The following is a 24,075-nucleotide window of genomic DNA, read 5'->3' as shown; positions in this document are numbered from 1 at the left end:
TGACATCACACACAGGGTGACACCTGCCCTCACACTGCACAGGGTGACACCTGCCCCCACACCCTGCACAGGGTGGCACCTGCCCCCACCCCCTGCACAGGGTGACACCTGCCCTCACACCACACACAGGGTGACACCTGCCCCCACCCCTGCACAGGGTGACACCTGCCTTAACACCACACACAGGGTGACACCTGCCTTGACACCATGCACAGGGTGACACCTGCCCTCACACCCTGCACAGGATGACACCTGCCCTGACATCACACACAGGGTGACACCTGCCCTCACACCCTGCACAAGATGACACCTGTCCTTGTCTCACAACACTGAGAGTCAAGTGCCCAAAGACAGCTGGAGAGAGAATTTTGACATGGTGGTGGGACAATGCAGAATGGCTTCCCACTGCCAGAGGGCAGGGATAGATGGGATATTGGGAGTGAATCCTTCCCTGTGAGGGTGGGCAGCCCCTGGCACAGGGTGCCCAGAGAAGCTGTGGCTGCCCCATCCCTGGGAGTCCAAGGCCAGGTTGGATGGGGCTTGGAGCAACCTGGGAGAGTGGAAGATGTCCCTGCCCATGGCAGGGTGGGGAGCAAGATGAGCTTTAAGGCCCCTTCCAACCCAAACTATTCCATGATTCTATAATTTGCTATGTAAATCACGTATTTGACATTTCTTGAAAGAGAAAAATCACGGATTTGTAACCTAAGGCTCATTTTCATCCTAACTCTGTCAATGTGTACCACAGGATCCAGCCACTGAATTTACAGTAAGGAAAACCCAGCCTGGATGTACCTTGGTGTAGTTACCTTTCCCTTCTGGAAAACAGGCACAATCCCAATCCTCCCAAGGAGGATGATGGAGCTGCAGTGGCTGTAAGGGCCGTGTGTGCCGCGCTGTGTGTGAGACATGTGAGTGTCAGAGGCGAAGGGGACAAGGTGACAGACCCTCGGGGCATGTCCCCCGGGCCCTTGGAGGGTGTCCCTGTGGGAGTGCTGCCCCAATCCATGTCCCTCATCCAACCCTGTGCCTGTCCATGTCCCTGACCCAGCCCTGTCCTAACCCATGTCCCTCACCCTGTGTTGTCCCTGTCCATGTCCTCCTTCATGTTCTGCTCCGTGTCCCGCTCCGTGTCACTGTCCCTGTCCCTGTCCCGCCTCATGTCCCTGTTGCCATTCCTGTCCCTGTCCCCGTCCCATCCCTGTCCCTGTCCCCGTCCCATCCCTGTCCCTGTCCCCATCCCCGTCCCTGTCCTCGTCCCCGGCCCCGTCCCATCCCTGTCCCTGTCCCCGTCCCATCCCTGTCCCTGTCCCCATCCCCGTCCCTGTCCCCGGCCCCGGCCCCGTCCCATCCCTGTCCCTGTTCCCATCCCCGTCCCATCCCCGTCCTCGTCCCCGTCCCATCCCTGTCCCCGTCCCCGTCCCTGTCCCCATCCCCGTCCCCGTCCCCGTCCCCGTCCCCATCCCCGTCCCTGTCCCCATCCCTGTCCCCGTCCCCGTCTCCCCGTCTCCGTCCCCGTCCCCGTCCCCGTCCCTGTCCCTGTCCCCGTCCCATCCCTGTCCCCGTCCCATCCCCATCCCCGTCCCTGTCCCCATCCCCGTCCCCATCCCCGTCCCATCCCCGTCCCATCCCCATCCCCGTCCCATCCCCGGCCCCGTCCCATCCCCGTCCCCGTCCCCGTCCCCGTCCCCGTCCCTGTCCCTGTCCCTGTCCCCGTCCCATCCCTGTCCCTGTCCGTGTCCCCGTCCCCGTCCCCGTCCCATCCCTGTCCCCGTCCCCGCCCCCCCCGTTCCCTCCGCCGCCAGGGGGCGCTGCGGTTCCGGCCCGGAGTGCCCGCCAAGATGGCGGTGCCGGCGCTGAGGGCGGCGGGGCCGGTGGGGCCGGTGGGACCGGGCCGGGGGTCGGGCCGGGCGGGGGTCGTGGCGCTCCTGGCGCTGGCGGTGCTCAGCTGGCTGCAGGTGGCCCGCGGCGCCGGGTGAGTGTGCGGGCAGTGCCGTGGGTGCGGAGCGGGCCGGGCCCCGGCCGCGGTGGGCGCTGCGGGCACTGCGGGGCACTGCGGGGTCTGTGGGCACCGCGGGGAGCGGCGGGCTCGGGGTGTGCAGCCTGGGCCGAACAGGTGTTGTGTTTGCAGGAGCGCCGCCGGTGATGCGGAGCTACGGCCGTACGGACCGGGCCGGCACGGGCCCCGGCACGGCCACCGGCAGGTGCGGGACTGCCAGCCCCGCCGCTTCGGCAACGCCACGCACCAGGCCTGGCCCGCACACAGCGGCGCCGACCCCGTGGCCGCCACCAGGACCTTCGTGTCGTACATCCCGCCCGAGGGCAACGGCAGCAGGGCCGTCTATGGGCACTTCACGTTCGTGAGCGATCCCCTGCGCACCGTGTCGGTGCTGGAGCCCGGCGGGCCCGGCGGCTGCCGCGAGCAGCGCAGGGCGCCCGTGCCCGACACCGCCCGGCTGGGCACGTGTCTGGTGGCGCAGAACGGCGGGTACTTCAACATGGAAACGGGAGAGTGTCTGGGCAACGTTGTGAGTGATGGAAAGCTGGTGAAAAACTCTGGAGGGCTGCAGAACGCGCAGTTTGGCATCCGGCAGGATGGCACCATGGTGTTCGGGTAAGAGCTGGGGCTGCTCGGAGGGCACTGCCCACCCTGGTGCCCTTCAGGCATCGCTGGGGCAGGAAGCTCATCCCAGGCACTGCCTCCTTGGACTGTCCCAGTTGAAGTAGAAGCTCACTTTGAATGCTGAGGTTAGGGTTGTTCTACCTGTACCCCATGGAACTCTCTCTCCTAGGATGAAGAGAAGCTGGGTAAGTTACTCTGATGATCTCTAGCTGATTAGATTCCAGTGTCTCCTCTCTCAATGTGCAGCAGGGACACTTGATGGTAGTTGGAGAGGGCTCTGTCCTCCCCACGGAGAGGCAGAGTAGACCCTGGGTCTGCTCTGGCTGCAGCACAGACAGGCTGGCTTGGAAGGGACCTCAGGAGGAGCCTCATCCAGCACCCTGCACAGCACAGGTTGGCTGCTCAGGGCTATGTCCAGTTGGGTTTTGAACATTTCCAAGGACAGAGACTGCACACCCTCTTTGGGCAAACCTTTCTGTGCTGGACCACAACAACCACATGCTTTTTGAACACTCCCAGGGATGGGGGTGCCACCACTGCCTTGGGCAGCTGTGCCAGGGCCTGAGCACCCTTTCTATATGAAGAAATTCCCCCAATATCCATCTAAACCTCCCCTGGCACAACTTGAGGCCGTTCCCTCTCCTCCTGTCCCTGTTCCCTGGAGCAGAGCCTGACACACACCCCCAGCTCCCCCTCCTGTCAGGGAGTTGCAGAGAGTGAGAAGGTCCTCCCTGAGCCCTCTTTTCTCCAGGCTCAGCCCCCCCAGCTCCCTCAGCTGCTCCTGCTGCTCCAGCCCCTTCTCAGCTCCGTTCCCTTCTTTCCCTCTTCCAGCCCCTCCACGCCTTGTTATGAGAAGCCCCAAGCTGACCCCAGAACTGGAGGTGCCTCAGCAGTGCCAGCACAGGGACAGACACTGGCCAGATGGCTTTGGCCTACCTGAGCACCTGGGCATGTGACACTCCCCAGGCAGCTGAAGACAGAAGCCACTGGGGGAGAACAGCTGGCAGAGGGACTGTAGTGCATGGAATGAAGGGCTGCAGGAGCTGCAGGAACCCTAAAGGGCCTGGAGGTGTTCCCAGGGTAATCCTGATGTTCTCAGAAGCTGTAACAGCAGCCTGGAAGCTGCTGCAGCTTCTGGCTGCATTCCTCACCCTGCTGGTAGCCCACAGGCCTCAGCAAGGGGCCCTGCAAAGCCAAACTGAGTGCCAAGCCAGGGCTTTATCCTGCAGCTTCAGCTCTGCCAGCCCTGAGCACCAAGGCCTTCACTGAGCTGGTGAGGTGTTCCCTCTAGTGAGGGACTTGTGCCAGGGGGACCAACAGCCACTGCAGGGCCATTGCTGATCCTTCACCTCAGCTCTCTCTGCCCTGCTGCTCTCCTGCTCTGGAGGGTGTCTCTGGTAAATGGAGTCATGACCCTAGAAATAGTTTGGGTATAAATAATTTGGGCTGTCAGGGCAGTGAGGTGAGTAATTCACCCTTCACTTTCACTGCATCCTGAAAACAGGACAGAGCACAGGGGGTGCTGTTACCCCACCATGCAAAGCTGCTGCCCCTTTTTGGGCTGACTGTGGGTGTTCTCAAGCTTTCAGAGCTGTCAGTCCATGCCCAGCCTGTTGTGTGGTTTGATCCATTTTCAGCCATGTTCTTGTTGTCTTTGTGTTCCCTTCCCATGGGGAAAGGGAATTCTTTTTCCTTTCCATTTGGTTTCCATTCAGGTATTTGCAGTTACACTTCTGTACCAAGCACAAAGCTGTGTTTGCCCACAGCTGTGGATATTAAACTAAAAGCTGAGCATCCAGCTCTCACAGGACATCAAAAAGAGTCAGTTTTAAACCCAGACCCACGGGCAGAGCTCAGCTGTGCAGCCCCAGCCCCTGCTCCTGCCTGCCCTCTCCTGTTGCAAGCATCACACAGCACCAGGCTCGGATGAGGTGGCTGTTGCTCCTCACCCTGATCCTTGAGAGAGGAATATCCCTTGGGAAGCACCCCATGGTGACACAGCACACCGAGTGTGGAGGTGGCAGCTGGACAATGCCTTTGCTGCCTGGCTGGTCAGGGAAAGGGTTCGCTGTCTGGAGGAACAGAGGAAGCTCCTTCCCATTTGGAAGGGAGCAGGTAGCACCCAGCAGTGCTTCCCCTCCATGCAGCTGCAGGCGAGGCTGGATGATGTAGCTCCACATCCTCTCCAAAGCTGTTTGGTGTCACAGTTGTGGAGAATGGAAGCTGACAGGCAGCAAGATGATGCAGCTGCCTCCACAGATCCCTGAGTATTTGGCAGTAGCTCCGTCCTTGTGTTCTGCCAGATGCTGTCAGCCCTCGGCCTGGCTCAGGTCGACTGGCCACATTGCTGGCAGGAGTTGTTTCAGGCCTGGGACCATCATTAGCTGTGGGTCTGTGCAGGAGAGAAGAGAACAGGGGTCACTCTGGCTGCTGAAATGATGTTTCACACTGCTTGGCCTTCATTCCAACACCTTCTCCCCCTCTCCCTGCTTCTGGAGCCTGCTGGCAGCAGGAGAGGCTTTTACATGGCCCTGCTGTGGTTGTGGGTAACCCCTCCTGCTCTCTCTTTCATAGTTACCTGTCTGAGGAAGAAGTCTTGGACCAAACAAACCCTTTTGTGCAGCTTGTGAGTGGGGTAGTCTGGCTCCTCAGGGATGGAGAGGTTTACATCAATGAGAGCCGGGCGGCTGAGTGTGGTGACACCCAAACCACAGGTAAATCTTGGGAGCCTGGCTGTGAATTGTCCTTCCCATGGGGCTCTTGGAAGGAGGGGCACCTTCTTAGAATCATGGAGTGGTTTGGGTTGGAAGGGACTTTAGAGACCCATCCAACCTGGCCTTGGGTACTCCAGGGATGGGGCAGCCACAGCCTCTTTGCACACCCTCACGGGGAACAATTCCTTCCTAACATCTAATCTAACCTGCCCAGAGAAACTCAAAGCAGTTGCCTCTTACAGGAGTTTAATCCTCTGCTGTGCCAGACAAAAGCTTTAACCAAGAGCACCCCTGTAGGGCTTGAATGAATGAGAGGAACCCGCGCTCTGCTCTCGCTGTGTCTGTTCAGATGAGCCCCTTGCTGGGAGCTGGTTTGCAGACAGAGGTGTCTGCCCAGCCCTCTGTGGCCAGCTGGTGTGTGACTGTTCCTCTCCTGCACAGGAACCTTTGACAGGTTCATCAGCGTCATCTCGGCCAGGACTGCGGTGGGGCACGACCGCCAGGGCCGGCTGGTGCTGGTTCATGTGGATGGACAGACAGAGTCCAGGGGGTAAGCTCTTGGCTAAGTCTTCAGTTGCTGGAGGTGAGGTGACTCTGCACCTGCCAGGGATGTGTTTTAAGGCAGAGTCACAGAGCTCAGGGGAGCCAGAGGAGGCTCACACAGCCCCAGACAGTGAGGTGGTGGCTGGGATGGGAGAGCTTCCCCTTCCCCCAAGGGCAGTGAGAAGCTTCTACAACAGCAGCTTCACTGGAGTCAAATCAACAGCCTTTGCTTTGCAGGGTCAACCTGTGGGAAATGGCAGAATTCCTGAAGCAGCAGGGAGTCATCAATGCCATCAACCTGGATGGTGGAGGCTCTGCCACGCTGGTCTTGAATGGGACCCTTGCCAACTACCCCTCTGAGCACTGGTAGGTGCTGGTGGCTGATGCCCAGGGCTGCCCAGGTGGCCCTGCAGCTCCTGTTGGGATGCAGAGCCCAGTCCTGCACCTGGCTGAGCCAGGAGGGCACAGCAAAGGCAGGTGACAGGATCTGGGGGAGAAAGAGGCTCTAAATGTAAAGAAATTGAGGGACTATGTTTTTTCCACTTAGTTGTCCAGGATTAAAGCTGACCTGGTTTCAGACAGGCAGCAAAGCTGTGGCTGTGAGTGAGTGGCCTGATGTGGGAATTGGATAAGACAGGAGCTCCCAGACTTGGAGATACAGGGCTGCACATTCAGGGGAATTAGCAGGGATCTGTCAGCAGCTTATGACTATGGAAGAGAAATCCTGCCTGGGAGACCCTGCCCTGCCTCACAGGGGGAACCTAGAGAATGTTTTACCTTAAGTTCAGCTTTTTAGTCACTTTTGACTGTAAACATGAAGGGATTTAATATTCAGTTCCCATAACTGCAATGATATAGTTTATATCAAAGGAAATAACATTCAAGAAAAGGTGTGTTGGATGCCAAAGTTAGGGAAGCTGGGACTGCTTAAAGGGAGACTTTGTGTTGCTTCTGTAATTCCATGTTTGAAATTACTCCTATCCAATAAGGGTTTAACACTTAGTTAAGCCATTGGCTCTAATGATGTTTTATGGTTCTATTTTCCCACTGTTATTGCTATGGTGTGAGTCAGGCTGGTGTTGGGTCGGGCTGGGCCGGCACTGCCCGCTCAGCTCCGTGTCCCGCTGTGTCCGCAGCTCCTTCGACAGCATGTGGCGCTGTCCCCGGCCCGTCTCCACCGTGGTGTGTGTGCACGAGCCACGCTGCGACCCCCCCTGCGGCGGGCACGGGCTGTGCCAGGCCGGGCTGTGCCGCTGCTCCGGGCCCTTCTGGGCCGGCCCTGCCTGCGACACCCTGGACTGCGGCCCTGCCAACTGCAGCCTGCACGGCGTCTGCACGCCCTGTGAGTGCGGGGAGGGGCGTGGGGGACCTGGGCGGGCCCTGCCTGTGCCTGGGCAGTGCCCTGAGCCTGGGCAGTGTTCTGTGCCTGGGCAGTGTTCTGTGCCTGGGCAATTCCCTGTGCCAGGCAGTGTCCTGTGCCAGGCAGTGCCCTGTGCCTGAGCAGTGCCCTGTGCCTGGGCAGTGCCCTGTGCCTGGGCAGTGTTCTGTGCCTGGGCAGTGCCCTGTGCCTGGGCAGTGTCCTGTGCCTGAGCAGTGTCCTGTGCCAGGCAATGCCCTGTGCCTGGGCAGTGCCCTGTGCCTGGCAGTGCCCTGTGCCTGGCAGTGCCCTGTGCCTGGGCAGTGTTCTGTGCCTGGGCAATTCCCTGTGCCTGGGCAGTGTCCTGTGCCTGGGCAGTGTTCTGTGCCTGAGCAGTGTCCTGTGCCTGGGCAGTGCCCTGTGCCTGGGCAGTGCCCTGTGCCTGAGCAGTGTCCTGTGCCAGGCAGTGCCCTGTGTCTGGGCAGTGTCCTGTGCCTGAGCAGTGTTCTGTGCCTGGGCAGTGTCTTGTGCCTGGGCAGTGCCCTGTGCCGGGCAGTGCCCTGTGTCTGAGCAGTGCCCTGTGCCTGGGCAGTGCCCTGTGTCTGAGCAGTGCCCTGTGCCTGGGCAGTGCCCTGTGCCTGAGCAGTGTTCTGTGCCTGGGCAATTCCCTGTGCCAGGCAGTGCCCTGTGCCTGGGCAATTCCCTGTGCCTGAGCAGTGCCCTTTGCCTGGGCAGTGTTCTGTGCCTGGGCAGTGTCCTGTGCCTGGGCAGTGTCCTGTGCCTGGGCAGTGCCCTGTGCCTGGGCAGTGTCCTGTGTCTGAGCAGTGCCCTGTGCCGGGCAGTGCCCCGTGCCTGGGCAGTGTTCTGTACCTGGGCAATTCCCTGTGCCTGGGCAGTGTTCTGTGCCTGAGCAGTGCCCTGTGCCTGGGCAGTGCCCTGTGCCTGGGCAGTGTTCTGTGCCTGGGCAATTCCCTGTGCCTGAACAGTGCCTGTGCCGGGCAGTGCCCTGTGCCAGGCAGTGTCCTGTGCCTGGGCAGTGTCCTGTGCCTGAGCAGTGTCCTGTGCCAGGCAGTGCCCTGTGCCTGGGCAGTGTCCTGTGCCTGAACAGTGCCTGTGCCGGGCAGTGTCCTGTGCCAGGCAGTGCCCTGTGCCTGGGCAGTGTCCTGTGCCTGAGCAGTGTCCTGTGCCAGGCAGTGCCCTGTGCCTGGGCAGTGCCCTGTGCTGGGCAGTGCCCTGTGCCAGGCAGTGTCCTGTGCCTGAACAGTGCCTGTGCCAGGCAGTGCCCTGTGCCTGGGCAGTGTCCTGTGCCGGGCAGTGCCCTGTGCCTGAACAGTGCCTGTGCCGGGCAGTGCCCTGTGCCTGAGCAGTGTCCTGTGCCAGGCAGTGCCCTGTGCCATGCAGTGCCCTGTGCCTGGGCAGTGTTCTGTGCCTGGGCAATTCCCTGTGCCTGAGCAGTGTCCTGTGCCAGGCAGTGCCCTGTGCCATGCAGTGCCCTGTGCTTGGGCAGTGCCTCTGCCTGAGCAGTGCCCTGTGCCTGCTGCGAGGCAACAGCTGGCCAGGGCTGCCCTTTCCCCTCCCCTGCAGCAGTTGGAGCAGCTGTGGGGACAAGCAGAACACCTTGCCCTCAGGAGCCAGCAGCAGGGCTGGGCTCAGCTCAGGTCTGGGAACTGGGTCTGCAATAGGCCTTGACTTCAAGCGCACTTCCTCAGTTCCCCTTCCTGCCCCAGAGTTGTGTTCCAGGGTTTTTTAAGGCTGCTGATGGGAGGGCAGTGTAAAAACAGCTGGTTCTGCCCCTTCTCTTACTGTTCCTTCTTTATTTTCCTCTCCTACTTCATGATGTGTGCCATTGCTACTTCTCCACAAACTCATTTTGAACTCAGGGACTGCTGGAATGTCCACCCCCAGCTCCTGCCCCTCTGTGCTCTCAGTCCTGTTCTGTTCCTGTGCTCCTGGTTAACTCTCATTTGAGTGTGCACCAGTGCAGTGCCTGGGCAGAGCTTGGGGGGTGCAGTAGCTGGCCCAGAGTTAATCCCAGGGAATCCTATCAACAGGGATTCCACTGTTTGGCAGCTGCAGTGGGGGGTGTGAACCCACCTGTGTGTGAGGGCAGGATTCCTCTTTGGGGGGTTCCCTGGCAGGGGTAAGAGGGCAACCCAAGAGGCAGAGGCTCCTCATTTCCAGTCCCTGCTGTTTCCAAGAGGTTTTTTGTTGTCATTAATGCCTGTTCCATGTGTTTGCACAGCTGGATGCCTGTGTGATGCTGGCTGGACTGGCAGCAACTGCACTGAAGGTAAATACTCACTGCTGCTGTGCTCTGCTTTTCACAGCCAGGGACAGGGCACAGCTGTTCCCTTCCCCACGAGGGAGCAGGGAAGGGAAAGGCCACCCCATGGGCAGCTCCATTTTGGCAGTGTGAGTTTAATTGCAGCTGGAGTATCTATGATTGGCTTGGTGTGGCACTGAAGCCCTTGCTCCCTGTTCAGGGCACACACTCAGCTGGTTCCTGAGCAGCCGAACACACCCCGGGCTGTGGCTGTGCTGGGCTGTGAGCACGGGCTGGGATTGCTCACCTGTGTAGTGAGGGCCCTGGTGGCATCTCTGCTTGTCTCTGCAGCCTGTGCTCCTGGTTTCTATGGGCAGTCTTGCAGCCAGAAGTGCCAGTGCCAGCACGGTGGCTCCTGTGACCCTGAGCATGGAGCCTGTTCCTGCCCCCCCGGGTTCTATGGCACCAGCTGTGAGCATGGTAAGGACCATCTGGGCTGGGAGAGGATTTTGTGCCACCTCTGAGTCACCTCTTGTAGGCAAAGCAAGGGGCAGGTCTGCCAGGCAGGCTCAGGCCTGAATGTCACAGCTGGAGTGTCACCTGCTGGTTCCCAGCCCTTCCTGGCCTACCCAAATGGGCTAAAAAGGAGAGCAGGGAGCAGAGGGGAAGGAGGAGTTTCCTTCATCCACAGACAATTGTGGATTCCTGTTTAGTCTCAGCCCCGCTGGCTCAAATGAACTACATTCCTTTCCCAAAGCTCCTGAGTGTAGGACATGACCATCCCTGCTCCAGGGTGTTGCTCTGCAGCCCAGGTTCAGCTGATCCAGGTCAGTGCCCATGGAGCATTCCAGAGGCTGTGCTGCCATCCCAGCTGCCCAGGCTGGCTGTCCCTGTGCCAGTGCTAATGGGGCTGGTGCTCCTCTCCCTGGTGTCACCACTGCAGCTTCTCTGAGGCACTTGAGGCTCTGTGGACCCCAGTGAACAAGTTAATTACAGCAGAGTGGAAGGTTCCTCTGTGAATTAGTGATGCTCTGTTCCAGCCTGGGAACACAGACAGCACCATCCCAGAGGATTTGCCCAGAGAAGCTGTGGCTGCCCCATCCCTTGAAGTGTCCAAGGCCAGGTTGGATAGGGCTTGGAGCAGCCTGGGCTGGTGGAAGGTGTCCCTGCCCATGGCAGGGGGTGAAACAAGATGAGCTTTGAGGTCCCTCCCAACTCAAACCAGTCTGGATTCTGTGATCCCTGAAACTTCCTCAGGACACACCAGAACTCCCAGCCTGGTGCTCCCACGCTGCTGCAGGCTCAGGGGGAGCTGCAGCTACACCTGGGTGGTTGCAGAGCAGGTGGAGCTTTGGCAGTGACCAGCCTCTCTGTGCCAACTCCCCAGAGTGTCCCCTGGGCTGGTTTGGGCCCGACTGCCGGAGCCGCTGTGCGTGTGAGCACTCGTGTCCCTGCGACCGGGAGAGCGGCAGCTGCAACACCACCCACGACGGTGCCCTCCAGGACCAGCTGCACAGAGGTACTGGCTGCAGGAGCAGCTTTAGTGCATGATGTTTGTTTAGGCACCAGCTCTCCTTAAGCTTGCTCTTCTTCAGTGGAATTTTATACCTTCTCCCCCAACACTGCCTTTCTTCCCTCTTTGTTTTCCAGCTGGACAGTGTCTGGCATTCCAGAATAAGGAAAGGAACAAAGAAAGGTTCTCTCTGTCAGAGTAAGTGTGTGGTGCACATTGTGTGTCTCAGGAGCTGTCACAGAGCATGGTGGGGGGCTCAGCCTGGAGAAAAGGAGGCTCAGGGGGGACCTTCTCAGTCTCTGCAAATCCCTGACAGGAGGGGGGAGCCGGGGGGTGGGGGGGTCGTGCTCTGCTCCAGGGAGCAGGGACAGGAGAGGGAATGGCCTCAAGTTGTACCGGGGAGGTTCAGGTTGCATATTGGGGAAGTTCCTTCATGGAAAGGGCTGACCAGCTCTGGCACAGTGGAGTCCCCATCCCTGGAGGGATTTAAAAGCTGCGTGGATGTGGCATTGGGGACATGGCTTACTGGTGGCCTTGGCAGAACCAGGGGACTTGATGATCTTAGAGGCCTTTTCCAACCTAAATGATTCCCTGATTCAGTCGTGCCTGACAGCAGGACCACAAGCTTGGGAAGGCAGGGACAGGAGGACAGTCCTTGAGAAACCCTTTGCATGCTGGGAACACGTGACACAGGTGGAGGTGTTGCTTATGTGGAGTTCTCTTGTCCCACAGAAGCTCGTGGCTGTCCCTGAGCTGTGGCCTGGCCCTGCTGCTGGTGCTGAGCGCCCTGGGCAACGTGGGGCTGGTGCTGAAGGCCCGGGGGGAGCGGCAGCGCGGGCACTACCAGTACCACCCCCTGAGGGACATGAACGGGAAGGCCTCCCACAGCCCCAGCTCTGCTGCCTGGGAGCCAGAGGACACTCAGGACTCGCTGTAGAGTCCCAGAGGGGATGAGATGAGGTATTTCACTGCCCCCTGCACGGCCCCTCAGCGCTGTGGGGCAGGGGGCACTGCCCGGGCTACCCAGCCCTGCCCAGGCTGCTGCCCCAGCCCCAGCCCCAGGGCTGCACCCTCAGCTGCCATGGTGGGATCAGGGCACTGGGAAAGGCAATTCCCAGCTGCAGCAGGAAAGGAAAGGGGCTGGTTCCCTCCTAACCTGAGGAAAACAGGTGAGCAGTGCCAGCCGCAGGCACCTTGGAAAGCTCACCTGGAGCAGCACTGAGTATTTTTAAGATGCCAGACAAACTGCCTCAAGGACAAAGCTGGGCTAAGGAAGCTGGTGCTCACAGGTGTTATGCTATGGCTGCCCTGCCCCAGGAAACTCATTTAATCAAAACAGTGACAAAATGCTATAAAATGTTGCAGCAGGTGCAGCAGCCAGTGAAGCCAGAGCCCTCCTGGCCAGGGTGGAGGGCTCAGAGCCTGCACATGGGGCTGTGGCTTTCAGGCACCGGAGTGTTTCCCGGCCAGCCCTCAGCCCCAGAGGTGTGTGAGGGCTGCTGTCTGGGGAGGCTCTGCCTTGGCAGGTCTCAAGTGCCACTCGTGCATCTCTTGCAGCCCCAGCAGCCAAAGGGCTCTGCTCCAGGGGCTCAGGGACTGTCACAATATCCTGGGGCTCTCCCAGACAGACAGACAGGGACAGCCTGGCATGGCTGGCAGGACACGGCCTGGGCTGCCCTGCCACAGCTGGACACTCCTCAGAGGGACCACAACCAGCAAGTTCTTCAAGCCCCACAGGATCCCAAACACCTCATCTGGAAATCCAGGACACATCTTTGCACAACTAACTACAACAGTATTTGAGTTTGCTCCCCCTGGGGGAACCCCGGCCTTTAACGTGCCCCTTGGATGCTGCAGAGGGGTGAGAGCCTGTCTGAGCCCCAACACTCACATTTTTATGCACTCATGCCCTTTTTACTTCTCCATATAAAGAATGTGTAACTTTGGTGCCACTGTTGGCATCAAATCAGCCTGTAACCAGAAGACTCTATTTTTCTATGATTTACAGAAGATTATTCAAAACTTGAATAAAGTCTAACAGTGGTACCTGCCTGAAGCTCAGATTCCTGATCCTTTCCCAGTCAACCTCAGCCTCCCACTGGAACCCAGGGGCCCTTTTATTTTAAAAAACAACCACACTGCAGGATGTGCTGTCCCAGCCTACTCTGTGCTAGGAAACTGGACAAAAAATGCTGGTTCTGCAGGAAAAAAATAAACATTTAAGTTATAAAGTAGGAATAGTGAACACAAGCCAGCCTTACCTCTGCTTTGGGGGGGAAAGAGCAGCACACAGGCTTAAATTTTCAGTTTCCCCCAGCTGGAATAGTTGCATCAAACAACTCCACGTGTTCTGAGAGATGTGTTTTATTTCCAAGATACCCAAAGGTCAAGCTCTACCAGGACCCACAGACAGTCACTGAAGTACATTTGTTGTCAGGGAAATGTTACAGTGCCCTGTGGTTTGCAGAGGGCTCTTACAGGAGGTTTGGCTGAGAAAATCGAGGATTTCACTAAATAAAACCAAAGCCAGCTGCAAGGGAGAGAAAGTGAGTAAAATGAATTAATGCCCATTTAACTTCCACATGTAGCAAAGAGCTTGGAAGTGGGTGTTGGTGTCACTAAAAGCCAGTGCATGTGACACGACTCCAATTTTGCCTTCCAAGAAAGAAACAACCAGGTGTAGGGATCATCACAAAGGGGTTGGAGGAATATTAAAGCTGATTGCATGCAGGAATCTTTGAGAACTGCTGGCAATTAAGAGTCTAGTAAGTGTTCCTTGCATTAATTGCTCACAGTATAAACATTTGGGGTATTAAAGCAGTGTGAGCTCCTAAAATGCCTTTGGGAAGGAGGGATTCCCTGCCTGGAGTCCAGCTGGGCTCAGCCCCAGGGTTGGACAGCTGGGCTCACCACTCATCCTGGGAATTCTGAGCTGCAGGAAGTGGTACAGATTTGGGATGAGTGGATTCTGGCATTTTCAAAATCTTTTGATAATAAACCAAATGGGGATTATAAATTCTTATTTCAAGTTGTTTATTCCCTGTTCCTGAAAGGGAATGGCAGAACCGAACTGGCTGGGCGTGGCTGCAGCTCAGCAGCAAACACACCTGCTGGCACCCCTGCAGGGTCCCCTCACCTGGCACAGTCGGGAATTCTGTCCCCCAACAGCGAGTCCAGGAGCTGAGGAACAGCTGAGAGCTCCTCTGGTGCCTCCCTGCTGGCTGTGAGAGCCCTCAGTGCTCATCCCGAGGCCCCTGGAAGTGGTGGAGCTGCAGCACAAGGGCTGGAGCTGCTCTCAGAGCCCCAGAGTCTTCTCTGCTGCAGCAGGAAAAAGCCCTTTTCACACCTGAGAGGCAAGAAATGCTCAGCCAGAATGGCCCAGGATGACAGTCCAGCCATGCCCTGAAAGATCCAACATCCATCCTCAGGTGACCTGCTCCGTGTTTGCCTTTCCCAGCCCTGCTGGGACAGACAGCAGGAACGGGACAAACCTGGAGGAATCACAGAATAAAGGTTCCACCTCTGGCCACATGGAACTGTAAACTGTGGCTCAGCCCTCTGCACCTACAGCACATGAAACATGGCAACAGCTCTGAGGTAGGTGTTGTGTTTGCATATGGAATATCTGAAACAGGGAGAGCCCCAGTTCACCGGGAGCTGTTTCTTGTTTCCTGAGCGCAGCCTGAGCTCGCTGGCTCTGCTGCTGGGCAGGGAGCAGGGAGGGCTTTGCTGCACCACATCAGCACCCAAAACAGGCCACTGCCCAAGGTTTTGCCTGGGCAGGTTTGAGGGTCCAGAACTCCTCACAGAAAGCTGCTGCGAAGAGAACTGTGGGTTTATTTTCTCAAGTATACTGATGTCATTGAGGGGGAAAAGGTGGTGTAGAAGAATTCTGTGTCTCTGGTATGTGCAGTTCACAAGGTCAGGTTTAAAATGCACAGCACCAAACACAACATCCACACTGTTGCTCCTTTTCTCCTGTTAACACTCAGGAAAAATAGGGAAAAGGTACTGGATTATTTAAATTGGTTTAAAAGTAGATTGTTAGGTAACCCATAACCCAGGCAGCTTTGCTGCTTCCCAGACCTGTGCAGTGATCTCTTGTGGGCAGAGGAGCAGCACTGCCAAGGAACAAGAAGCAAAACCAGGACTGGGATGTCCCTGGAGCCAGGAACACCCTGTGGGACCAGCCCTTCACCTTCCCCTGGCTCCTTCAGAGACCTGCCAGGGCCGCCAAATTCCAGCTGCCTTATTCACAACAGTTAAACACACAGAACTGTTAGGGGTAGGCAGAAAGCAGCACATCCCACATTTCAAAATAAAATGTAAAAATATTCCAGTGCAAAGGAACAGATTCTTAACCAGAGGAAACCACAGGAAACAGGAATGTTGCCACTGTGAGATGTGGGCAACCATGTAAAAATTGAGCCACTACAAGGTGAAATCCCCAAACAGCACAGGGAGGATGGGCTGGGTTTGCTCCTGGGCTTTGGGAGTTGATTGAAACTGTTTAGAGCATCAGAATGAATCATGAATAAAGGATTTTCCATAGGGATACATGCATGCACTTTTACTTCTGGAACTCATGATTTTCCAGAGGAAAGGTGATATCAGACTCCATTTATGCTGAAATGCCAAAGGCAGAAGTTTCATTTGTCTGGGACAAATGTTAAAAGTCCATAGAACAACTGGGGAATCCTTGGAAATCAGAACTTCCCCGAGCCCTGCAAGATGGGAGTGATTCCCTTGGCTCCAATCCTTTAAACAAAATCACCAAACAAGGCCACATCAAGTTCTCATCTCCCATTGTTTGGAATATTTGTGTTCTCTTCTCCTTTGGCAGGGTCTGGTGCTTCCAAACCAGGAATTAAAAAAGCAGAGTGGGAAGGAATGACTTCCCACATCCCATCAGCCTGAATGAAAACTTGGGGAGTATTTGACACCTGTTCTCCCTCTGTTGCCACCTGGACAAGAACAGGGGTAACATCTCCCCCCAGCACAGCCACAGGAGCCGTCAGTGGAGCCAAGGGACAAACACGGGGCTTTGGTGCAGAGGAAGACAGTGCATCTTCCTGACAAGAACTCAATCCCTGCTTCTTAATCCTAAGAAACAGTCCAGAAAGCATTGGACTCTCCCCTTCCTTGCAGGGAAGGTGACACAGCCCTTACCACAATGCAGCCCTTTGGCAAGAACATCCAGTGATCACAACAATCTACTCAGGTAGAAAGACTTCTTGGGATTGAAGACAGTTATTCCTTTCTAAAAACAAAGTTCATCCCATTAAAAAAGGTGGCTGGATTTAATAAATAGCAATTTCTGACATTATAAATAAGTTAAAAATTAATTTAAAATAAGCTAGCATTGAATAAATAGGCTTCAGTAAGTGCTTACATACGTACAGGCCTCTTGGAAAAGTTTCAAGTGAGCTCATGTTTTAAAGAAGCAAGTTCTGTAATACTGCCAGAAAATCGTGTGCCTTCAGGAAATCAAATATTGCTTTGCTTAGCCCTTTAGAACTGGATTCAGTTCCCATCCACTTGGGGATGGGGCAGACCTGCTCATTATTGCTGTAAACCTGAGGAAAAAGGAACAATAGTTTACTCTTAGGAAGATGCCACTTGCTGGAGGCAAATTCTCTGCCTGGACTTTCTGGGAAACTGTTTTGTCTTTGTGTCTCAGCATGGCTACAAAAATCCAAGACACTTCCCAGTAACATCCTGCCAGACCAGGAGAGGTTTTTGGTTTGACCTGGAAATGATTTCTGAACCGTCCTACCTGTACCAAGGTGTTTGCAGGTGCCCCCAAGGCCCTGCCCCTGCAATGCCCACTTGAAAATCCGGTGTGGAACCAGTACCCTGTGGGCACCCAGGAAACTCCATTAGTTTTGGTACCCAGGAATAATCTAAAAGTCCAACAGGTAAGGCAACATCAGCCTCCTCTGCCACACACGGGAAAAGGACCGATGGGAAGAGCCCTTTGGAGCGACACATGGATTGTTGCCAACTGGCATCCATCCCAAATCCACAGTTGGTGGAAGTGACCACTGAGGAGCAGGCAGCTGGTCTAGAACTCCAACTCTGCCCCTGGAATTCCAGCTTTTGTGGGTTAAGCAGCTCCCAGAGGCCTCTCTGTGTCCAAATGGCTGTGACACAACTGCCCCAAGGCTCAGCCCTGGAGCTCTTTGGTTTGGGACTCGGAGCAGCTCCGGGGTGGGAAGCCCCAGGTGGTCTTTCCTCCCACTGCAGCCTTGGCTTTGCTATCTGGAGAGGTGGGAGCTGCTCTGGGACTGGCTGGAAGATGTCGTGACTCCACTCAGCTGGGAAAAGCCGCTGTTGCAAGATTCCAGGCTCGACATGGATCCCCTGGGATGGGACAAAGCAGATGTGCCGTTAGGAAGGCAGCAGTTAACGGAGAACTGTTCCCCTGACAGATCAGCTTACCCTCTATAGACAGTGCTTGCACAAGTGCTTTTTGTCCCATCATTTTCCACTTGCTAAGAATCTCTGTGTCATCATGAAAAATTAATTAGTCAGAGATATTTTTTTCCCAGTTACAGATATTATTCCCAATTATATATTGTCTCTGGCTGTTGTTGTGAGGAATGGGACAAGGCTGGAGCCTCTGCAGGGCTGGTTTTGCTGCCCCTGAGCAGAAAGGAAAACTCCAGTGCACTGCAAATGCAGCAGCTGCTGTGAACCCCAGGACTCCAGGCTGCTGAACTCTGGAGTGTCCAGCTGTGGTTCCCAGCTCCTGCCAAAAGCAGGCTGGGCTCACTTAATGCAGGAAGAGCACAAAGGAACAGGATTGCATGACTGGAGTGAGCTGTTTGCTGCTGCTCTGACTCCACAGGATCTGCCCAGGGCGCATCTTCAGGTCACCACCTGCAAGCCTGTTCTGCCCAACACTTCCTCCAGCTCTAGGGAAAAGTCAAGGACTTGCAAAGAGTTCAGATTAACAGGCGATTGGGAGGTGCTGTCAGCACTAAAGCAGGAGGCCAGGCACACCCTGCCAATGCTGACCTGCTCAGAAGTGGTCTCCAAGTCACAGCTGAGACCCTTCTCAAGGGCCAGACAGAATGTCTGGGAAGTAGCACAGCTGATATTTGAGCTACTCCAAAAGTAACTTCTTAAAATGTTCCCAACTAAGACAAAAAAACCTCTGAGTCAAACCCCTCCTACTCCTCAGGCAGCTGTAAGCAAGACCTGAAGCACAAATGCCACCGGTGGACACACAGCCAAGGGACCCCTTAGTACCTACAGCACCAAAGGAGATTGTGCCAAACGCCACCAAGTTTGTGCCAAACTTATCATCAGTGAAACACATTCCCAGTGGAGGTCACACCTATGCAAGTGTTTCACTCACACTCTGTCCTCTCATTTGGCTTCTCTACTGTGATCCACACAGTAAATCCCCCCAAACCTCCCACCTGAAGTCCTTGGAGGCCAACACCTCGTAGTAGTAGATGAGCTTGCACTTGTGGCTGGTGCCCTGCAGGGAGGCCAGCACATCGTCCACGCGGGAGCCGGAGCTGCCGGAGCCGCCAGGGCCCCCGTGCATCTGCCACTGTAGGATGTAAAAGCCAGGCCAGCGTGTCACGTGGGAGCCCTGGGACACAAGGAGGGACACCAAGTCACCACTGGGGCTCCTGGGAAATGGCTGAAGGCACAAAAACCCCACCAAGCTGATGGCTTTGGGCACAGGTGTCACTCACCTCTTTTACGCCTGTAGTGCCACTAAAAAGGTTATTTTCCCTTGGTTTTTATCATGGATTATGGACTCTCTTCCCAAGGGCTGACTCTAAATCTGGACTGGGATAGCAGCCACTTTCACAGGCATTTCAGAGAATGATCACAGAACCATGGAATGGTTTGGATTGGAAGGGACCTTAAAGCCCATCCAGTCCCACCCCCTGCCATAGGCAAGGACACCTCCCACCAGCCCAGGGTGCTTCAAACCCTGTCCAACCTGGCCTTGGACACTTCCAGGGATGGGGCAGCCACAGCTTCTCTTCCCAACCTGTGCCAGGGCCTCACAGCCAAGAATTCCTTCCCAATATCCCATCTAACTCTGCCCTTTGGCAGTGGGAAGCCATTCTCCCTTGTCCTGTCCCTCCATGCCTTGTCCCCAGTCCCTGTCCAGCTCTCCTGGAGCCCCTTTAGGCACTGGAAGGGGCTCTCAGGTCTCCCTGGAGCCTTTTCCAGGTGAACACCCCCAGCTCTCCCAGCATGGCTCCAGAGCAGAGGGGCTCCAGCCCTGGAGCATCTCTGTGGCCTCCTCTGGACTTGCTGGAGCAGCTTCACGTCCTTCTGATGTTGGGTCTCCCCAGGACTGGAGGCAGCTCTGCAGGCGGGGCCTCACCTGAGCAGGGCAGAATCCTCCTCTCCCCCGCTGCTTTAGATGACCACAATCAGCATTTCTAGAAAACCTGACTTCCCATGCCATCAATTCCTTCCTCACCAGCAGCTCATTTTGGAGTTTGCAGGACTGAGACCCCTGCCAGCCCCCACAGCCCCTGACCTGGATGCAGGACTGAGACCCCTGCCAGCCCCCACAGCCCCTGACCTGGATGCAGGACTGAGACCCCTGCCAGCCCCACAGCCCCTGACCTGGATGCAGGACTGAGACCCCTGCCACCCCCCTGACCTGGATGCAGGACTGAGACCCCTGCCAGACCCCTGCCACCCCCCTGACCTGGATGCTCTCCCCTTCCCGGCAGACCAGCGGTGACTCCACGCGGCTGAAGTCCACTCCCAGCACCCAGGTCCTGTCGATGAGCTGCACGTTGTCCCCAGCAGAGGGCCCTGCTGATGTGGCCTCCTTGTGACTTGGCTCAGGAGCTCGTTTGGAGTGAAAGAGGCTGAACACCACGTCTCCCTTCAGGATGTCAAAGTCCCAGGTGATGACAGATTCCCCTTCCAGAATCTCCACGACTATCTAAGCAGGGAGCAGAACAAGCCCATTGCAGAGCTCAAGAGGCAGCCAGAGTGCTCCTCCCCACCCCGTGGAGCAAACACACTGGCCCCACAACCCTTCAGCTGGCTAAAGGCCTTCATTCCTGAGGAGGATACAAAACAATTCCCATTCCAGTCTCCTGTCACAGTACATTTGCTCAGGTGTTTTTATCCCATCTCTCCCTATATTAGAGTTGTTTGTAAATCACTTACTAGTTCTAGGAAAACCTCAGTGGCACAGAGGCACAAGACACAACAGAGAAATCAGAGTCCCTCCCCGTCAGTGAGAACAGAGGACTGATTTGACACTCAAGTGCTCCTTTTTGGGACGTTTGTTTCCTTCTGACTCCCATCAGGCTGTTCCCAGCACACACCTTCTTATATCACTCCCATCTCCATCCCAGCTACACCCCTGAGGACTGTCAGAAGGGAAACTGAGGGCACTTTATTTCCCCCAGAAGGATGAGGAAGAGACTGTATCTTACAGAAGATCAGGCCACAGTAGAAATGTAAATAAGTGACACTGCTTCTCAAACTGCTTTTCTTTACTCCCACACTTCCAGCCATTCCCTAACATCAGCCTTCCAGGGACAGCACTGCTGCTCAGCCATCTCCTGCCCACTCCGGGGGAGCCCTTTGCTGCTCCAGTCAGCCCTGACCCATCACTGTCCCAGCTGAGCACCTCCTGAGCCTGGGAAGCTGGGGCTGTACCTCATGTGGAGCTCCTCTGAGGACACTTGCAGAATGATAGATGGTTTCTGTCCACAGCCGGATGTGATCCGAGTTCTCTGGCTCATCCTCGGTTTGGTACAGTGACTTGGGGACAAGGCCACCCTCTGGGACAGTGCACTGGGCAGAGCACACACAGACATGAGGGTTCATGACACTCCAGCAGCAAAGCACAAGTCACCTGCCCCAGGAACACTGGCTGACACCCTCAGCTGGGCTCAGACTGCACAGTGGGACTAAGTTTACTGAACTATCAAGGTTTATCTGAGCCCCATCTAGAGAGTTGACCTCTAATCCCCTTCTCCAGGACAGCACTGCCACTTCAGAGTGGTCTCCTGTGCCCAGATTAACAGCTCCATGCCCAGAGCTGGGGTATCCTGGCCAGCACAGAGGTTTAACCCCTTTCAGAAGGCAGTGGAAGGCCAGGGTGGTGAGGAAGAGGGAATCAATTCCAGATTCCACCTGCACAACAGGAAAGAACACTCACCATGCAGTCTCCTCCCAGGAAGTCTGGAATAACCTCTTTATCCACATAGTCCACCAGCCCTCCTGAGCCCTGGTAGTTATTCCCACTGTAAATGAGGAACTTCTGTCGAGTGTTCTCATTGATAAAGGGACTGACCTGAAAGAAAAAGGAGACAGAAGACATCACTGTCACTGAGGGAAGCTGGAGAGAATGTTTGCACCCCTTCACAAGCATGCTTTAGGCTCTGACTGCAAGGTCTCAGCAGCAGGAATGCAGACCAACAGTAGTTTTGCAATGTTGAATCACTTCCCCAAAGAAGGGGTAACAAATGGAAAGTAAACTCTAAGAGGGTATATTGGGGTATATTGTCATCTCAACATTTTCTGCTTCATGTAAAATAAATTTGCAGTCACTGCCTCACAGATAAACCTCACAGGGAATTTAATGACCATGTTCTCCTATTACCAGAGTCAGCAGGCACCAGGCAGAACCATATTTAGTATTTGTTACTTATTACTCTTCAGTGTCCTCCAGCATGAGATTAAAAATATCTGTCTTCCCATTCATATGAAAACCCACCAGGCTTAGGCTACCACTGCAGGAGGACTTGCAGTTCAGGTCTGCCCCCCTGTCCTGGTTCAATGACAGCCACTGGGATCAAGTGAGCTCCAGGCCCACCATGGCTGGACTCTGCAGCAACGCTGTGGCCTCTTCAAGAGCTCAGCCACAAGTTCCCTGGAAGCCTTTCCCTCCCTGATTCTGGCTGACTTAGCTATTTGTATGTGCACAACCGTTCACGATCCTGCAGCCCAGATCTCACCCACCAAGGTCCAGAGCACAGGGAACACCCGCGGTGCTCTGACGATGAGGAGCCTGCCCAGGGTCTCGGGGTAGTTGTCCTCCACCACCTCGATGATGCGCAGCAGGGCCTTCACCCCAGGCCGCCACAGGTGCCGCATGTTGAGCCCTTCCAGGTCCACCAGGCACGTCCAGGACCTAAAATAAACCCAAAAAAGTTCTGCTTCAGTGAACAGTGGCTGCTCAGCTCAGGACCCACAGTGCACCAGTAACACCACAGCCCGTGCAGGGTCCGGGGAAGCCAACAAGGACCAGCAGCTCTAGTAAAATGCACATCTCCACTCAGGCAGCAGACACCTGAACCAGGTGAGCTTCAGGTAAGAGAGACACCCAGACTGAAGTGCAAGAACATAGACTGTCACTCTGAAAAGGGTAAAGGTGTGCAGGCCTATTGCTAAAAATAATTTAAAAATGAATTTTAAATGAAAGTGGAGTCTGGCAGACAGGTTCCTATATAGAAAACTCCCCAAAATTTCAGAGATATGGATTAAAACCACCAAGACAGGAAGATTGAATTCATCTGTAAAGGGATATAAAAAGATATAAAGAAGGATCAACATTTGCTTTCATATGAAACTGTAGAATTTGTCTGCAATTAAGTCAGACATATAAAAACATAATATATATGGTGCCCCATACAGTCCATAACACACAGTGCTGTCTGCACCTTAACCCTCAGGACAGCATTCTAAACCACAGCAACATTCTTCATATCAGTGAATCTTTGTAAGGGATTCAGGAAAACCAACGATACTGACGTGATGGGGCGGCCAAAGATGTTGGTATTCTCCTCACATCTCTTTTGTCCTTCCTCATTAATGGACAGAACCTGGAACCAAAGACAGCACAGACAAGGATTAGCCTGAGCATGGCTGAGGAACCAGGAGAGCCTGGAGGTCTTATTTTTTACAGAACTCAGAAGTACTGCAGAGGGCAGGGTTAGATGGGATATTGGGATGGAATGCTCCCCTGTTAAGGGTGGTGAGGCCCTGGCACAGGTTGGGTAGAGCAGCTGTGGCTGCCCTGGGATCCCTGGAAGTGCCCAAGGCCACTTTGGACGGGATTTGGAGCAGCTTGGGCTGGTGGAAGGTGTCCCTGCCCATGGCAGAATGAGATGAGCTCTAAGGTCTCCAACCCAAACCATTCCACGACTCCTGTTGCACCATGACAGGACTGGCAAACACCCTGAGGGACACTGAGCTCCTCAGGTGAGACATGAGGGCACAACTCACATGGCGCAGCAGCGACTCCTCCCCCAGGGCTTTCACCAAGCCCTTGGTGTCCATCTGGCCCAGGCGCAGGATGTAGAGTGGCCGCCCGTCTGCAGAGCAAACAGGAGGGTTTAGAGGGGGAAGCAATCCAGTCTCCAGGCTATCTAGTTTTTATAAAACCCACATAAATATTTTAAAGGAGTAAAAATCATATGCAATGCCGCTTGATCAAAGAGAACTGCCTGAGCTGCACAGAGACAATAAAATCACAGCAAAGCAGAGTGTCTATTTACAGGCAATGAACTGCTCTGCTAACTCAGAGTGTCAGCACAACTTTCCCCAAGGTCACAGGCTGCTGGGGAGGTCCCACTACCAGCCTGTGGTGCAGTGTCAGTGCCAGGCCCTCACCTTTGTCCTGGTAGTGCCAGCCCCCCGTGTAGTACTCCTGCAGCAGGGCCGGGGGCCGCCAGGACTGCAGGATATAATCCACCTGGTACTGCTTGCGCCAGGACAGCGACTGGCACAGCATCTCCCGGGCCTTGTCCATGTTGAAGTCGCGCGCCCGCAGGAACCGCAGGATGTGCTCATCCTTGGGGATCTGAGAGAGGAGAAAGCCCCGGGGTCAGCACTGGTGCGTTCCACGTGGCCTGCAGAGGGGGCTGCAGGGTGTACAGCGCTTTTTAAACTAAGATGTTAAAACAAACATTACACCCACATTCCTCCTCCCTCCTAAACTAACCCGGCTGAAAGCAGCAGAGGGTGCCAGGAGTGCAACAAAAGGAACCAACTCACTGCCTTTCCCTGATCCAATTCCCAGAAGCCCCAGAAAACCCCAGCCTGGCTGTT

General features: G+C 55.6%; 2 protein-coding genes across 5 annotated transcripts in view; one reads left to right on the top strand and one right to left on the bottom strand.

Moving 5' to 3' along the window:
- Positions 1–1,821: 1,821 nt before the first annotated feature.
- Positions 1,822–13,069, top strand: NAGPA (N-acetylglucosamine-1-phosphodiester alpha-N-acetylglucosaminidase). 2 transcript variants are annotated; one of them, XM_071571016.1, is made up of 12 exons: positions 1,822–1,975; positions 2,132–2,614; positions 5,198–5,337; positions 5,779–5,887; positions 6,118–6,246; positions 7,017–7,222; positions 9,480–9,527; positions 9,852–9,980; positions 10,888–11,019; positions 11,151–11,211; positions 11,746–11,973; positions 12,571–13,069. In XM_071571016.1, the coding sequence occupies exons 1-11, from the start codon at positions 1,842–1,844 to the stop codon at positions 11,948–11,950; spliced, it is 1,776 nt and encodes a 591-aa protein (XP_071427117.1). In that variant the 5' UTR covers positions 1,822–1,841; the 3' UTR covers positions 11,951–11,973; positions 12,571–13,069. The 2 variants fall into 2 exon arrangements, with proteins under 2 accessions (XP_071427117.1, XP_071427116.1); XM_071571015.1 differs by having other exon boundaries at positions 11,746–13,069.
- A 300-nt stretch (positions 13,070–13,369) lies between these two features.
- The window catches only part of SEC14L5 (SEC14 like lipid binding 5), a 42,394-nt gene continuing 31,688 nt past the window's right edge, over positions 13,370–24,075 (bottom strand). For all 3 annotated transcript variants that reach the window (XM_071571011.1, XM_071571013.1, XM_071571012.1), the window contains exons 9-17: positions 23,638–23,827; positions 23,251–23,339; positions 22,777–22,847; positions 21,985–22,156; positions 21,182–21,316; positions 20,677–20,814; positions 19,706–19,948; positions 18,441–18,619; positions 13,370–17,376 (exon numbers count right to left, since the gene is read on the bottom strand). In XM_071571011.1, the coding sequence (XP_071427112.1) occupies positions 17,271–17,376; positions 18,441–18,619; positions 19,706–19,948; positions 20,677–20,814; positions 21,182–21,316; positions 21,985–22,156; positions 22,777–22,847; positions 23,251–23,339; positions 23,638–23,827 (1,323 nt within the window). In that variant the 3' untranslated portion in view covers positions 13,370–17,270. The remainder of the gene's footprint in view (positions 17,377–18,440; positions 18,620–19,705; positions 19,949–20,676; positions 20,815–21,181; positions 21,317–21,984; positions 22,157–22,776; positions 22,848–23,250; positions 23,340–23,637; positions 23,828–24,075) is intronic.

This window comes from Pithys albifrons, chromosome 16 (assembly GCF_047495875.1).
Source record: "Pithys albifrons albifrons isolate INPA30051 chromosome 16, PitAlb_v1, whole genome shotgun sequence".
NCBI classification, from domain to species: domain Eukaryota; kingdom Metazoa; phylum Chordata; class Aves; order Passeriformes; family Thamnophilidae; genus Pithys; species Pithys albifrons.
This window is presented reverse-complemented; position numbering and strand designations above follow the sequence as displayed.

Coding starts and splice junctions, on each gene's coding strand:
- NAGPA (XM_071571016.1), top strand. CDS start 1,842: ATGGCGGTGCCGGCGCTGAGGGCGGCGGGGCCGGTGGGGCCGGTGGGA. Junction 5,338..5,778: donor TGGTGACACCCAAACCACAG/GTAAATCTTGGG, acceptor TCTCCTGCACAG/GAACCTTTGACAGGTTCATC. Junction 6,247..7,016: donor AACTACCCCTCTGAGCACTG/GTAGGTGCTGGT, acceptor CTGTGTCCGCAG/CTCCTTCGACAGCATGTGGC.